Source organism: Sturnira hondurensis, unplaced genomic scaffold (genome assembly GCF_014824575.4).
Source record: "Sturnira hondurensis isolate 20B ecotype Veracruz unplaced genomic scaffold, ASM1482457v3 Scaffold0007406, whole genome shotgun sequence".
Lineage (NCBI taxonomy): Eukaryota > Metazoa > Chordata > Mammalia > Chiroptera > Phyllostomidae > Sturnira > Sturnira hondurensis.
The window spans coordinates 11,948,399-11,964,504 of NW_028080037.1; the positions used below are offsets into that span (position 1 = coordinate 11,948,399).

At 50.4% G+C, this 16,106-nt stretch overlaps 2 protein-coding genes across 3 annotated transcripts in view; both read right to left on the reverse strand.

Annotated features, from left to right (window-relative positions):
* ACACB (acetyl-CoA carboxylase beta) overlaps positions 1-2,494 on the reverse strand; it is a 101,115-nt gene extending 98,621 nt beyond the window's left edge. Inside the window, exons 1-2 of one of the 2 annotated variants that reach the window (XM_037052316.1) lie at positions 2,409-2,494; positions 1,551-1,675 (exon numbers count right to left, since the gene is read on the reverse strand). The gene's annotated coding sequence lies outside the window, so the exon portion shown is untranslated. Of the gene's footprint in view, positions 1-1,550 lie in introns of both variants that reach the window. The other variant, XM_037052315.1, reaches the window with a different exon arrangement.
* Positions 2,495-5,702: 3,208 nt separating this feature from the next.
* On the reverse strand, positions 5,703-14,354 carry UNG (uracil DNA glycosylase). The gene is made up of 7 exons (XM_037052322.1): positions 14,141-14,354; positions 13,325-13,531; positions 12,714-12,809; positions 10,399-10,496; positions 9,476-9,564; positions 8,591-8,769; positions 5,703-6,798 (listed from the first exon to the last, which is right to left on the reverse strand). Exons 1-7 carry the CDS (start codon positions 14,270-14,272, stop codon positions 6,658-6,660), a joined length of 942 nt encoding a protein of 313 aa, XP_036908217.1. The 5' UTR covers positions 14,273-14,354; the 3' UTR covers positions 5,703-6,657.
* Between the last annotated feature and the right edge of the window lie 1,752 nt (positions 14,355-16,106).

The following is a 16,106-nucleotide window of genomic DNA, read 5'->3' on the forward strand; positions in this document are numbered from 1 at the left end:
AACAACCACACCTAAAACAAAAGCAAACCAAGAGGACAGCTAGATCAGGAGTGGAACCATAGAAATGAATAACACATGGAGGGTTAGAAACAGGGGGGTGGGAGGAGGAGAAGGGGGGAGAAGGCACAGATAATAGCATAGACGGTAGGTAGAAAATAGATAAGGGGGAGGGCAAGAATAGTAGGGGAAATATAGAATCTAAAGAACTTGAGACACGTGGTCATAAACTAAAGGGGCGAATTATGGGGGAGGGGGTGTGCAGGGTGGAGGGGAATGAAGGGGGGGAATAAAACAACTGTAATGGTATAATCAATTATATATATATATAAATAAAAATAAATAAAAAATAAGAAATCACATCTTGTAAAGATCTGTCCAGGCACTGTTAGAAGGCAAGCGTTCATAGCTTTCAGTCCTTGAATGGAAAAGACCGCAGCAAATCTGGGTGGTGGGTCTCATCCCCCTCATGGAAGCCCATTTATGTTACAATAATCATGATCAGTGTGAAAGAGACGGTTATGTACCAGGTGAATGCAAGGGAAACACGGCCCGGGTGCCCAGCAGCTCCCAGGGGAGAGGGGGACCGAGGGATGGCGGGAGGAGACGCCCCACGATCCTCTGCGCTTCTCTGTCCTTCAGTGTGTAATCGGATTTTCACAAATTAAAGAAGAACTTTACCTTTCTAGCAACACAGAAACACTATCAATGCTTTACTCTTAGAGTCTCCTTTGGAAAAAACCTTTTAATCCTCACCCAAGGATATGTTCGTTGATTTTAGAGGAGTGGGAGAGGGAGAAGGAGGAAGAGAGAGAAACACTGATGGGCAGCCTCCCCCCTACACACACCCCAACAAGGGAACGAACCCACCACCTAGAAATGTGCCCTGACCTGGGGCTTGAACCCGCAACCTTTTGGGGGCAACGCTCCAACCAACTGAACCACCCGGCCAGGGCAGAGTCTGCTTTTCAAAAACACAATCCAGTTTGAGAAACAGAATACTTTCCCTTAAGACCGAAGTTTGAGCCCTGGCAGGCATGGCGCAGTGGACTGAGTGCAAAGCATCACAGGCCAGATTCCCAATCGGGTCACATGCCTGGGTTCCCAGTTGGGGGCCTGTGAGAGGCAGCCCGTCAATGTCTCTCTCACACCTCCGTGTTTCCCTCCCTCTCCTTCTCCCTCCCTCCCTCCCCATCTCTCTAAAAATAAATTAAAAAAATTTTTTTTAAAGTTTGAGCAACAAGATAAAAATCACACAACTGCCTTCTAAATAAACCTAAAACTTAAACCATTTCAGTGTGTGGAACTAAGGAGTTTGTACAGGAGTTCCCAGCAACATAACCATTTATAGAAGCGAAGAAAGACCTGTCTCCTTCATCGGTATTACATTCAGAGCCCTTCTGATCAGCTTCCAACAAAGAGAACAAGAATGCCGCCCTGCCCCCGTCCCTGTCCCCAAAGCTCACAGGCACACATTTGTACAGGGGGAATTCCCATTCGTTTTGCTGTTGGCTTTTAAGTCCCCGACCCCAGGAAGGCGCAAGCTCACTTACCACTTCTCTCTCCGCCTTTTCTTTCCCCATGTCCTCTCAACTGACTGTACACTCGGGATTACATTGTCCGGGTTCCTCGTCTGCGGAGGGCCTGAAGCTCAGCCGGCTAGCTGCTCCCGCGGTGCCTGTAAATGTCACTGTTAGATTAGCTGGCCTTGGCCAGTTTAAAAATACCCCGGGTGCACTTAACCTTCAAGGCACCAAAGAGCAGCAATAATCCAGATCAAGTGGGGGAGGGTCTTGCTTGCAGCCAAGTGCTTACCACCTTTTGATCCTGTTGGTTTATGTCAAGAATCTTGGACGACTAAGCCTCGAGGTACTAAAATCCAAGTTGTGAGCAACACAAAGTCACGCAGGCCCTCCTAGGATGTGCTGAAAATTAACGGCGTGCAGGTTGTTCGTTGAGAAATGGCTCCTGGAACAAGGCCCCGGTGTGTGAATGGGCCCAGGCGATCCCTATCAAAAGATCACCTGGCTTCTCTCCCCGGGGAAGATTTTGGTCAAAACTTCTCAATGCAAACCCCAGTCAAGGAAATGTTTCCCCGTTTCTGAGGTCTTGGATAAACAAAACCAAATGAGTGCCATTCCCACTTGCTCTTGCTGGGGCTGGGCACGGAGACCCAGAGTCACAGAATGTTCTGCCACGTGGGGACGGCTGGCGGCATGTGGGACAAAGGTCACCTCCAGGTCCCAACCGGAGCAGGCGGCAGGAAAGCAGAGGCCACACAAAAGCGCACTGTGCTCCACAAAACCAGGACGCAAGTGGAAAAAACAGCAAGAGGGCTGAGCTTATGCAAAAACGGTTTACAGGGCAGCAGTGCCAGGTGCAGCCCTCACCCTGCTGGGGTGCTGTTTCACCTGCGGGCTTGTTTTCAGAAGGAGAAGTCACGCAGTAGTGGACTTCCTGGGGTTTTCTCCACTGGACCGTTCAGTAGGCACCCCACTTCTTGCCTGTGCCCTCTTGAAGCCTCAGTGCCACATCCACTTTATAGTTGAGGACGAAACACTACAGGTCAAGGGCTTAGCACAATGCCTTGAGGTTCTGATAAACAGCAGGCAGCCCCCGTAAGTGTGGTTAGATTAGGTGTCAAGGCTACGGTACGGCACTCTAGATCGGCTCCTGCGATCCTCACACACTACAGGGGGTCCTCCTGTGTGTCCTAGAAGAGCCATCTGTGAGTCAAGGAAAAATTTAAACTCCCAATGACAGCAAATGAGGGTCTGTGCAGTGTCAACAGTGACAAGACTACTGGGCTTTTATTTTTAAGATTTTATTTTAGAGATGGAAAAAGAAGGAAAGAAATTTCAATGTGTGGTTGCCTCTCAGGCGCCCCTTGTTGGGGACCTGGCCTGCAACCCAGGCATGTGCCCTGACTGGGAATCAAAAGGGGACCCTCTGGTTCCCGGGCCGGCGCTCAATCTGCTGAACCACACCAGCCAGGGCAAACTACTGGGCTTTGAAACCGGGTTGGCGTGGGTTTGGATCCTGGCCCTGTTACCTGTGGCGTGGGGCAAATGGCCGAATCAGTTTCCTCACTCAATGACTTCCCCCATGGGTGAGAAAGTTAAAAGAACACAGGGTGAGCTTCTAGCATAGTGGCTTGCTTGTGACAGGCACTTAAAAAAATGTAATGAAACGCCTTATTTTCAAAAGGACTAGAAACACGCCACACACACACACACACACACGTGCGCGCGTGCTCTGATGAACTCCTCTGGTAGCTCAGCTCTTCTTTGAGGCTAAGACAGAGGTTTTATTTATTTTTTTAATATTAGGGAGGGAAGGGAGAGAGAAACATCAATTTGTTATTCCACTTACTGATGCATTCATTGGTTGATTCTTCTCTGTGCCCTGAGTGGGGATCGAACCAACAAACTTGGCATATCAGGATGACGCTCTAACCAAATGACCTACCTGGCCAGGGCAAGGCATAGGTTTCTAAAAGCCAAATGAAAGGCTTGACACCAAAGCCATTCACAAACTTCTCCCACCAAGGATAAGCACTACTTGCTTGTTTCAAGCCCCTGGACCCCCTGGTCTGTGGCCCCAAATACGAGGACACAGGAAATCCACAGCCGAGGAGCCAAGAACGCCAAGTCCTGAGCTCCCGGCCATCCCTACTCCCCAGTGTGTGCATTTCCAAACATGCCTCAGAATGTAAAAACTGGTTCCAACCAAGACAACAAACAGGTAACGCTACCCTGAACAGGAGGCTGCCTCCAGCCGGTGTCTGTTTCGGTCTGTTCTCAGCCTGAGTCACTGCCAGGCAACTCCCCCCCAACCAGGACCCCCTGGTGTGGCCCAGCACCCACGCCTCGCCCATCTCCAAGGCCTGACAAAATAGAAAGCCGCCACCACACACAGGCACACCACCAAGTTTGCTTCTCCCGTCCAAAACCCCTCCTAACACCTCTTTATACCAGGAGCCAACCGAAGCAGGCAAGTGAGTTTTTAACAGGGGAAAATGTGTTATCTTATCTAATGATGGAAGCATAGTAACGACAAGCCGAGGTCTATAAAACGCTCGACATCCCCCCTACCTTGCCCTGCTGCACTCTGATCACTGAGTGGCTTCCGCATGGTTATTTTATAACTCGGAGTTCCCAGCACATTTGGCATAACTGACTTCCTTGTGTCAGCAGACCCCCTGCCCCATGCCCGGGTTGGGGGCGGCTGAGGGTGGGGGACCAGCAATCATTCTTGGCCAGGTTCTCAGCTGCTCCCGCAGCAGTGAGCCACGCACAGCTGCACACACGGTGGGAGAACCCAGCAACCGGGCTTTCGTTGCTGGCATCTGAGCAGGAGCCCCTGGAACGGGTCGGTCTGTCTGTCTGCAAACTGCACCTGCGCTGCCTGTCTTCCTGTGGCTCCCGAACTAAAAGGGGTTTAGATGTCTGTTAAGTGCTTGAAAAAAAAATAAAAGATTTCACAACACGTGCAAGTCACATTACCTCCCAATCTGCGTCCACAAACTTTTATTGGAACGCAGCCACACCTGTTCACTTACACTTTGCATGTGGCAGCTCTCTATAGCAGAGTTGAGTAGCTCTGAGAGGGTATGACTGCAAAGCTTAATTAAATACATGCTACCTGACCCTTTACAGAAAAAGCACGCTGACCCTTGCCCCAAACAGCAAAGACTGCCTTTCACTGGGGCATACCCTGTGCGCTAATTGTAACCAACCTGAAAACCTGCAAAAATGGACAACCACACAGCTGAAAATTTACCACAAGTCTTGTTCCCCAAACATCAGTGATTAAATTTGCATTATTTGGAGGAGGTGGGCAAGGGAGTCACACACCATTAAAGACACTGCTTTGTTGTTTTAAGTGTCACTACAAAAATTCAATCTACTTCTGAAAATGTTTGCTTTTCTGATTCTTTATGGTGACTCAGCACTTAAGGCGTTCTGCCCCTTACAGCAGTTGGGGGGGGGGGCGCGGGGCAGGGAATTGCCAAACCCCAGCTTCTAACAGAAATACCAACCCACTGAGATGCTGAGGGAGGACCCCAAGGTACCAGGGGGCAAATGAAGGCTGCATCTTTGTTCTGTCTTCCTTCAGGGTAAGACCACCCTGCTTAGAGACATCTGGGCTTCTCCAGGTGTACCCACGGTTGGCCTTGCTACCGCTCTCTAAATACAGGCACACGTGTTACTGAGTCCTCTGACCCCCGGGGCATCCACCCAGCTTTTCATCCTGGTGGGCCATGGCGGCGCCCTTCCAGCAACCTGCCTCCCACTTCACCTCGTTTCCCCCGACCATCGCAAACACTAGCAGTGAAGAGGGTGGGAAGCTCCCCTCACGATCCCAGGACATGGCGGGACACAGCACTGCCTGGGATGCCCAGATCCCTGCAGAAATGTGTTCTGGCTTTAGTGGCCCCTTAAGGGTCTCAGTGGACCCTGACTGGTCTAGACTCCCCACCAGCACTCCAGGGTGGGACGCACCCCTCCCTGGAACCCCACCCAGCGCTGACGAAGCCTGGCAGAAGGACGGGAGAAGGAGCAAGGGCGTAGTGGAGCCTGCCCTTCCACCCACAACCACAGCAACCAGAGCCCAAAGGCAGCCCAAGGGCTTCGGTGGACGCCCAGGCTCAGGAGCAGGCTGGTGAAGGGCACTCAGCATTAAAGCGCACTCTGCACAAAGTGAACTTCAAAAACCTTTTATTTCCAAACCCTAGCAGGTGTAACTTTGAACCCAGCTAACAGCAAAACAGCATTTCTAACAGGATCTGGGATAGAGGTGCAGACCTAAAGATCGTCTCTTCACCAAAGGATTTGAAAAAATACACATACACATCTGCATAAGTATGATTAAAAAACCCACAAAACGAAATTCTCCAGCATTGCAGAAGACACCCCAAAGGATTTCGGTCCCTATAAAACAGCACCTGGCACTGTGCGGCCTCAAAAACCAAATTCAGGATACACCTGGGAGAAAAGTAAAACATTCCCTCTAAAAAAATAATAAAAAGTTTAAAAAATCCCTTTTTCCTCCTTTCTGTTCAACTTCCACTGCTTATTCCTAGAAACCCCCAGAGCCGTATAAACAAGACCCGCCCATGTCTCTTCGCCTCTGCTTGTCTGAAGGCTCACCGAGGATTGCTACCATTAGGAAATCAAGCCCTAGGTTGCTGGCAACTGGTGAGACGGGGAAGAAAAAAAAACCCTATTTCCTTTGAGGAGGAAGCTGGCCCAGACTGGACCGGGATGTGCAAAAGGAGCCTTTCTAAATAAAAACACCTGACATGTTAGAACCTAAAGGTAAAAATGAGTAGCAGCGAATTATACATACCAAAAAGGTGCCAATCTCCCCATCTCTAACTATAAAGCAAACAGAGGGGAGGAGAGTCCCTTCCAAGAACTTTGTTGCATAACCTAGGCCAAAGCCACAACGCAGAGACAGACGCGGTCACAGCGCCCAGTCTTGCTGGGCAGAGCTGCCAATCCAGGGCAGCCTGGCTCGTGCCCGCTTTACCCAAACCTCCTCTCCCATACACAGAATGCTTAAGGATCACCAGGGAAATTATTTTTCCGATTTGACTTCATCACTGACAAATTTCTAGAAACTTCCTGCAGACCACCACACCCCGCCCGTTCAGGGTCACAGATCCGTCCAGTTGATGGGCTCCTTGCCAGACTTGCGCAGCAGCTCGTTGGTTTTAGAGAAATGCCGGCACCCAAAGAACCCGCGGTACACCGACAGCGGGGAGGGGTGGGCGGTCTGCAGCACGTGGTGGCGCTTCTGAAAGAGAAGGAGAGAGAGGCTGAGAGGCGGCACGGCTGGGACTGGATGGCCGGGACTAGATGGCCGCTGCGCTCGAGGGCAGGTGTGCCGCTCCCTCTGCCCACTCTAAACCGCCCCACTTCTCGAGTGCATTTGCCTCCAGCGCTCACCCCAGAGCACCAGCAGGCATGCTCACTCCTTTGTGGGGCGAAGAAGACCTTTGCTGGGCGTGGGGGTGGGGTGGGGGAGGTGGGGAGGTGGGGGGGATGTCTCAGCCTCCAACTTGGCGCTGCCCACACCGTTTTTAAGTGCTGTATCTTAGGACCCTGCAACTCCACTGCTGAGAACACATGTGCTACAGGACCCCTGAGGCCTCTACCTACACACAGACGCAAGGTTAAGGAGGTCCACGGCAGCCCTGCTTACCTGGGTGACAACTAATGTAAGTCCAGTGTTATGCAACTGGCCAGAAAAATATTTCTGAGGTTCTTACAGTGGAACACCACATGGCCACCAGAACAAGGCCAAGCTACATGTGCTCATTAGGGAAGACCCTCAAAATATATCAAGTGAAAAAAAAAGTGGTAACTGAGCAAAAAAAATTTTTTTTGGATAAATACCCTAAACACTATTTGTATTAGCTGTTTCAGGGAAAAGAAACGGTGGAAAGCGCTGACTCCTAGTTGTGCCTGTCACTACTGTCTGAATGGTCTCACCACGAAGGGGGGGCTTTGAGTTTAAAATTCCACCCTTTGTTACCTGGACAGGAAGGTGGCAGACTTTTTGTTTTCTTCTTTATTCTTTTCTGTATTTGAATAAAAACCACCTAGCGAATGACTGTTTTCCAACATCCCTGCCTTCGGGCTGCTCAGTCCAGGAGGGGCCCTAACAGAGCCAGGCAGCCCAGTGTGGTCCAGAGCATGGAGCCTGGAGGTGGACAGCCTGGGTTCAAGTCCTGGCCCTGCCACTTAGTTGTACAGCCACGGGGAAGTTGCTGAGCCCCGCTAAGTGGCTATTGGTTTTTTTTTTAAACTGTAAATTAGAAATATCATCAGCGCCTAGCTTCTAGTTACTGTAAGAGAACCGATAGATGACTGCATGGGCAGAGTGGCAGGAGAGGTAATGGAACGCAAGTGCTCACTGGCACCTTGTCTGGCATAGTGTATGGGCCCCATCATGGAAATAGGGGCTGTGCTGAGCTTTTGTTGAAGGACGTGTTGGTCAGCCTCTGGGGAAAGGAGAAACCTCTACACTCAGAACAAAGGCAGTAGGGCGCTCAAAGGCAGGCAGGGAAGTGGGGCACAGGGAATCAAGCTGGGGGGTATAGGCAGCCCAGAGCCGAGAGAGAAAGGTGGGGAGCCATGGCTGAGAGGCAGAGCAGGGCCATGCCCACAACAGACCCCAGCCTGCCAGCCTGAGTCAGGGCCTTCTGGGACAGGGCAGCACCTGAATGCCCCGGGCAAGATCAGAAGCAGCCTGAACCAAGGCTTCGGGTGGGGCCGGGGCCAGGTTTGATCGACAGTGAAGGCTGAATGAATGACTGGCTATGGGGAGGGTGGGGGGAGAAGGTGGGAAAAAGACAGGTAGGGAGGCGTCATGAATGGCATCTGACTTCTGGCTGAACAACTGGGTAGACGGTACGTTTTACCTTTGGGTAGCTCCGAGGAGTAAGGTTAATGAATGACAGATGAGGAAGGGAAAATTTAGCTTGGAAAATGAATGTGGAAGATGTTGAGTTTTCTAGGACCACACTGCAAGAATTCCCAGAATTCTCCCAACTAACTGGTTTACACGGCTCAGAACCACATACCCTGTCGATGGCGCTGCCCTTCTTCTGAGCGTAAGAGCCCCAGAGCAAGAACACGAGACCACTCGAGTTCTGGTTCAGCCAGGACACGACCGCGTCGGTAAACTGCTCCCAGCCTCTCTCCTTATGAGAGTTGGCCTGATGCGCCCGGACTGTGAGGACAGCGTTGAGTAGGAGGACACCTACGAACACACACGGAAGAAACAGGTTAAAGGCAGGCTGCAAGGAGCCAGCCTGACACACAAGGAGACCTTTCTCAGAACGGAATCCAGAGCGGCGTCTGAAATTCGGTCATAGAGAAAGTGTTACACAACAGACTGCCGGGCACATCTCGGTGAGACCAGAGGGCAGCCGCTCTCACCTCTGCGCTTTCGACATCTTCCAAGTTTGCAACAGTGAATGGAAATGACTTGTCACCGAAAGAATGGGAAAGAATTCTCAAACAGTATCCTAAGTGACATTAACTAGCCCCAGAAAGTAACAAAAGGAGGCTGAAGTGTTTCATTGGGGAAAAAAATCTAACTGTAAGAAACCAAAGAGTAACTATTCTTTATCTTGGTTACAGTTTGTTAAAAAAGAAAGTCCGTCGATACATATTAAACACACACAATACAAGGTACCGTTTAAGTGACAAAAAGTGGAGGCCACCTTCTGAATGGTCAAAGTTAGACAAAGTGGATAAACGACAAATAATTGTGAGGAACACACTTTTCCAATTACGATGAGAACACGAAAGACAACACACGCCTCAGGACACAACGGAGGTACATTTCCTGACTCGGGGCACTCTCGTTCTCTAAGACCATCTTTTACAAACAGAAGTAAGTAGACAGGAAGCAAAAGGACTGCCGGCCCGGCCCGCGAGGTATGCGGCCGCGATGGTTTTACCTTGCTTGGCCCACCCAGATAAATCTCCATGACCAGGATGGACAAAACCATCTATGTCTGTGGACAGCTCTTTATAAATGTTTTCCAAGCTGAAAGCAAGCCAGAAGGAAAGAGACAATCTTAAGCACAGTTCTGAAAGTTCGGTAACCTCTCGGCATGTAAGTTATAGCCTGAAAAGCCAGCCCCTGAGGGGACGAAAGCACACACACTGATTCAGAGAAATACAGCCATTCCTTCTGCCTACGCCTAAGTCCTTCATTTTGGTCTGTTTAAGGAACTGCACTTAAGACCTAAATAAATTAGCCCAAGAGTTACAACTCCCCTCTCCCCCAAAGGATGCTTAGTCACATTCTTATATCTCTATATATTTATAAAAATCCTCTAAAGCAGGGTTCTTAACCAGGGGTGACTTCTGTCCCATCAGGGACAGCTGGCAATGTGTGAGGACACCTTTCATTGCCATTTTGTTAGAACTTTCTAGTACCAGTGAGCCGGTGCTGCTGGCCTGGGTGGGTGCAGGCCACGAGTGCCGGGGAATGCCCTCCAGTGCACAGGACCAACCCTTTCCCCCACGAAGACCCAGCCCCACGTGTCACCAGTGCCAACAGAAATTCTGCTCCAGCCCTTCCCCGGTACGATTCCTGGTCAGGGTACATGCCTGGGTTTTGGGCCAGATCCCCAGTTGGGGGTATGCAAGAAGCAACTGATTGACCTATGTTTCTCTTGCTTTCTCCCTCCCATCCTGTCTCTCTCTAAAAAATAAATACATAAAATCTTTAAAAAAAAAAAGAGAGAAACAGAAATCCTGCTCCGAAAGCTAATGAAAGTCCCCCCAAATAATGGGCTTGCCCCTCATTTGCAAAAAGTACACATCTGAAAGTAACTGCATGTGGACCCGAGTCATCCAGAGCAATCAATCATACCTGGGCGGAGGTGGAACAGGTCTCTGAACACTGAAGCAGAGCCCATGAGCCTGATTGGGCCCGTGATATGGATCCTGTCCCAGAATGACAACCTTCACCTGTAAACACCAGGAAGTGAATTAAACACTACTCCAGTACAGGCAGCGCAGACAAGCCCCTGGCTGACCGATGACCCACACAAGGGGACAAGATAGTGAGAAGGGCAGGCCGCCTGCTGACCCAACTAAGACTAGCCAGAGGAAAGCAGCGGGTGAGAGGACATCATTACTTTCCATCACCAAATCCTCCTCCACTAGACCACCTACCACACCACCCCCTCCCTTCTGACAATCGGGGTCAACTTCGTTTGTAACACATCCTTGAAAACAAGTACTACCACCCAGAAACATACAAAGTAGCCGGTGACCTCCCAGGTACCCTATCCCTGTTCAGATTCAACCAGTGTTAATTACCTACAGCATTGGAGTTATTGTACTCACTACCCCACATGTTTGTTTCACGCATCACTCATTCTGGGCACCCTTCAAGTCAGCAGAGCTCAGTCACTGACGGGCAGCCAGCTCCTTTTCCACTTTTTCTTTCATTACCAAAAGTGACACAGTAAACGTCCCAGTACATGTATCTTTCCGCACTGTTGCCTTTATTTCTACAGAATATTTTTAACAGTGGAGTTGAAGGCCAAAGGGTATTTTACATTTTCATAGACACACCCCAAATTGCTTTTGAGCAAATTAGAGCAACTCAAACTCCGAACCAGAAACACAGGAAGGTGCCTGTTCCCCTACACGCACTGAGGAAGGAAACCAGAAGATAAGGAGGCCAGGCCAAAGGGCCCGGGGAGTTGGCGGCAGATGCAGTGAAAAGTAACTAGGCCACTGTCACAGGGGCATTAAAACACAGATAATCCTGATCTGGAGGCCACCCAGGTCTTCTTCACCCCCATGCTGCTGCTCAAGGTGTACCTGCCACCCCGGAGTCTCCTCCCACCGCTGGCACACACCAGATCCTCCTGCTTTAGAGGCTCCGCTCAGCAAGGAGCTTTCACAGGCTTCTCCCTTCCTGCTGCTGGGCTCACAAGGTCCCCAGCATGAGGCAACCTGTCCCAGCAGGAAAGCTTTTCAGTTCTGGTCCCGGGAAAGGGACAGCTGGGAGGAGCCAGGTAACCCTCCCACCCCTACCCTCCAGGTGCTCCTTTGCAAAGAAGCCACATCGGGCCACCTGATCCTCAGTTTCACGCTCTTTTCTTATTCTCCCCTATTTCTGTCGATCCCTGGTATTCAGAACAGGACATGCTATTCAAACAAGGCGCAAAACAGTACTGAACTTAGGACTCAGTTTTGTTTTTCAACTTCAGAAACATGGAGCTGTATCCAAAGTCCTTACTCAATGGAAAACTGAAATTCGCTAAGTATTAGGCATAGTAGCCCTATCAAGATGGCTTATTCCCCTATTTCACTATTTAACAGATATTTTCATTAAATCACAGGATCCCTGCTCTCAACTTACAAATGCAGGAGGGAAAGGAGTAACAGCAAAATGTAAAAACCTCCAGTGCAAGCAGATACTGCATATATTTGGGGAGCTGAGAGAGGAAAGCCAGGTCACAAAGGTGGTGGAACAGGCTCCAGTGAGGCGCCATAGATCTAGTCGGCTGTCAGAAGACAAGCAAGGCGAGGGCTGCCACACTGCTCGACTCTGACATCAAGGAACGGGAGGTGGTGGTAAGGCTGATGAGTAGGATGCAGCCATGTTCATGTTCATCTTTGATAGTTCAGACAGTGGGAAGCCACAGACCAGCTTCTGAACAGAAGACTGGCAGGACCACAGCCCCCAGGCAGCAGCCGTTGTGCACAGGGAACCAAAGCAAAGGGATCTGTTACCAGGGCAGCCCAACTGTTTGGGACAGAAGTTAGAGACCGAAAGTGTCAGCTCTAAAAGATAGCGTGGCAGAACATAGAGACCACAGGGCTGCAAGTTGAGGCAGGGCTGCAAGTTGAGGCAGGGCTGACCATAACCAGGCGACAAAGACATCACTGCTCCATGCCTCAGTTTCCTCCTCACCACCGCAGCACTACTTAACACAGGCCTGGGATGCATTTCAGGATTAAATAACATACAAGAAATGAGGGCACACAGACATGGGGTAGAAGTAAAAAAAAAAAAAAAAAAAGTAAAACACATTAAAATACAGCCTGAGAAATCTCACAATTTTAGTATCGTACTTATTACTGAATTATGGACACCGATGTGACTAATTAAAAAATACCATTTAACACCCACCCCCTTACTAAAATTCATCCACAACCTGTACTTACATCTCTTATGTCGCACATTTGCGTCCATGTGAAGACTTGATGTGGGGGTGGATAAACAGTGTAACTCCTTCTTTCTTCTGCAACAAAGCCCATTAGCTGATTGAAAGAGAAACTAGATTGAAAATCAGATTCTCAGTGGAAAGCATGCGAATTCAATAGGCAAATTAACTGAAGCATTACCTAACTCTGCTGTTTTATATCCAAATTCATTTACAAAAGAAAAAAAATTTACTCAATCTGTTCAATTCCCTCCCTTTCTTTGGGCTGGGTTAAAGCTGATTGGCCTAGACGCCTCTATTTCCTGTTTTGCCACCCCTCCCCCCCTTTAAAGGCGGGGCCGGCTTTCTTGCAGCTAGGTTTGTGTTTGTGGTTTTACTATGCCACTCTTTCCTGGAAAGCAGACTAACTAAATGCACTGAAAGAAATCTTAGTCTTTTAAACACTTTAACATAAATGTGCATATTCAAAACACCATGGCTTTCTTTTACCCCCTTAGCGTGAAAAAGACGTTAAAGGAGGTAAAATAGGAAACTTATTAAAGTAATATTCTGTAAACGTGGCGTTGGCCTGCTATACTAACAAGGCAAAGGGTCCGCAGGTTTCTTGTTTACCTTTATAAAATACGGTTTCCCAAACTCTCCGCTGAGATGCTTCTTCCAACTTTCACCAAAACCCACCGGCACGTTGCGAGCCGCGAGCCTGAGCAGGGCCGCGGCTTTGTTCTTCTGGATGCGGACCAACTGCTCGGGGCTCAGCGGCGATGAGGGCGGTGTGCCGGGCTCCTCCTGCTCTGCCCGGGCCTTCTTGGCCGGGCTAACCTGCAAGTGGTCCCGGCAGAGACGGGTCACAAGCTTCAAGGGACCTCCCGCAGGCGCCAGCAGACTTCGCCCCCACCCCAAAGGCCCAAAGAAGAGGACACCCATTCGTGGGTTTCAGCTCCACTCGAAATGTTGGTGCAAAACCGGACTCTGGAAAACCAGGCCGTTGTCCCCCCGTTACGCGTTTGGTACTAAAACCGGGCGGAGAGAATCGTTTCGGGGTAGCGGAAGCCCTGCAACAAAGAGCTCCGCCCCGCCGGACCCGCCACTCTCACCCCCCACGTGGTCTTTTCGCGGCAAAAACCCTCCTCCCAAGGGCCCACCCTTTCCTCCCTCAGATTGGACAGAGGGGCAAGAAGGGCAGCCCTCTGGCTTCTGATTGGTGCCGTCGGCCCCAAAGCTTGCCCCCATTGGCTGGCTCCTTAGCATGGCCGCCGCTGGAGCACCGTGGCGGCTATTTCGAACCAGGACCTCAGCTTTCTAAGTCTGGGGCACGTTTCTGCAGCTCCTCGGTCATACGGGGCCCGCCCTCTCCTTTCCCCCTTCCCCAGCCCCTCCCTCTCCATTCCCCCTTCCCCGGCTCCGCAAACAGTCTCCGCCGTGCCTCACCTCTGCATCCCGGCTTTCCTCAGCTAGAGCCGCCACGCCGGTCCCCGGGTCGCCCGGCTCGGGGCTACAGACACGTCGCTTTCTAGCAGGGCTCGGGGAGAAAAAGGAGTAGAGCGTCTTCTGGCCGATCATCCCGAAGCCGAGAGGGAAGAGAACAGGCGCCGCCCGGGGACCCAGGAGGCTGGCGCAAACAGTGGCGGTACGAAATTGGCGCCAAGCTGCTCGCGCATGCTCCAACCCAGGGGGTGGGCTGGGCAGGGGGCGGTGGAAGGCCTAGTGCGCATGTGCGGGAGGGGCTGCTCCGGGCCGGTGGGTTCTCTCATTTATTTACTCTTTATGCACTCGACACACCTCTCTGCCTTGGGGCAAGTCCCTGCTTCTCTCCGCTGTAAAAAAAAGATAAAAGTGTCAGTTGTGGGAGTGAAATTAGCATTAAAATAGCATTTGTCGGGCTCAGATACTACGTTATCTTACCCGATTTTCACAACCCTTTTTTACTGACAGCAAACTAAGGCTAGAACGGCCCAACGTTGTGCCTTAACCGGCAAGGCTTGGGGGAGATTTGAGCTCGTAAAGGTTAAACTTCAAACTAATCATCCTCCGAAAAGCACCCCCGAACCCCTAATACACCTGGGACTCTTCTTTGTCCCCCTCTCCTCACATCCAAACCATCAACAGGTCCTCTTGGTTCTGTCTCCAAAATAAACTCTGAATTCAGCGGCTGCTCTCTCCATCTCCTGGCTACAATCCCAGCTAGTCACCTCTTTCGTACCAAGTCATCTGTTTGAAATGTAAACCGTATCATGATAACCCCCAGTGAAAATCCTGCAGCTTCCAAGTATGCTTAGAACAAAATGTCAGCTTCTTGCCCTGCCGGCAAGGCTGCTTCCCTCTCTCACAGAAGCCCCCACTACGGTGGCAGGACTGAATCCAGCTTCCTGCCTTCACTGGACATAACCAGCTTGTACCTTGCGTGGCCTTTACACCCTTGCACTAATAGCCCCCCTCCCCCATCTGGAAGCGTTGAAAAGGCGGTTCAGCAGTTTTTGTATTAAGTAAAACAAACACTTATAGGTGCTCCTGCAATCCCGCTCCTGGGTATTTATGCAAGTGAAATTAAAATCTATGTCCACACAAAAGCTTCTTCGTGGGTGGAGTTTATCTGGAATTGACCTAAACTGGACACAGCTCAAATGTCCCTCCATGGGTAGAGCGTGGGGCACCAGGACAATGGAAAGCTACTCAGCAATCAAAGAAACAACTGATACAACTAGGATTACGCCAAATGACAGGGGTCAGACCCAAAAGGCTGTATGTTGTATGATTTCCTTCATTAGTGAAATTGAGAAAAGACAGAACTATAGGGACAGAAAACACATCAGTGATCGGGGGCTTGGGGTGGGTGGTGGAGCTGTTCTGGATCTAGACTGCGGTGGTGGACACACAACTGTGGACGTGTGTGTAAACCTGCAGAACGGTGCACGAAGAAGATTCCTAACAAGGCCAGAATTCACAGAGCTTTCGTTCCATTGGAGGAGACAGACAGTAACCAAGATTAGGAGCAGCACTAGAACCTGACCTTTGGAACGGGAAAGCGGTTTGCACACGTCCTCTTAATCCTCACGGTGCTCTCAGGGCACAGGTTTTATAGTCCCCACTATACCGATGAGGCCATTCAAGCCCAGAGATGGTAAATAACCTGTTGGAGCCACACAGCTAGAGTGGAGGGGACAGAAATGGAAGCCACAGGGTAAGACTGCAGGACTCGTGCTTCTACCTGCGACAGGATGCTCATGGCCTAACTCCCAAGGAGAAGTGCACCGAGCAACAGCCCCCCCACCACGGATGATCCTCAAGGGTTCCTAATAAACCCTAAACTCAAAACACTGTAGTGCTTGCAACACGCCCAGAAGGCCAATAGGTGGCGCCCTAGGGCCGCCCACCGCCTTGTGTCGCAGATTTGCCT

Bases quoted from the DNA above. Each gene is read 5' to 3' on its own strand.
- UNG (XM_037052322.1), bottom strand. From the start codon at position 14,272: ATGATCGGCCAGAAGACGCTCTACTCCTTTTTCTCCCCGAGCCCTGCT. The intron at 13,532-14,140 runs GTGAGGCACGGC...GACCACTTGCAG, and splicing joins AGGAAAGCCGGGATGCAGAG to GTTAGCCCGGCCAAGAAGGC. The intron at 6,799-8,590 runs GTATGTGGTTCT...CTTCTCTTTCAG, and splicing joins AGGGCAGCGCCATCGACAGG to AAGCGCCACCACGTGCTGCA.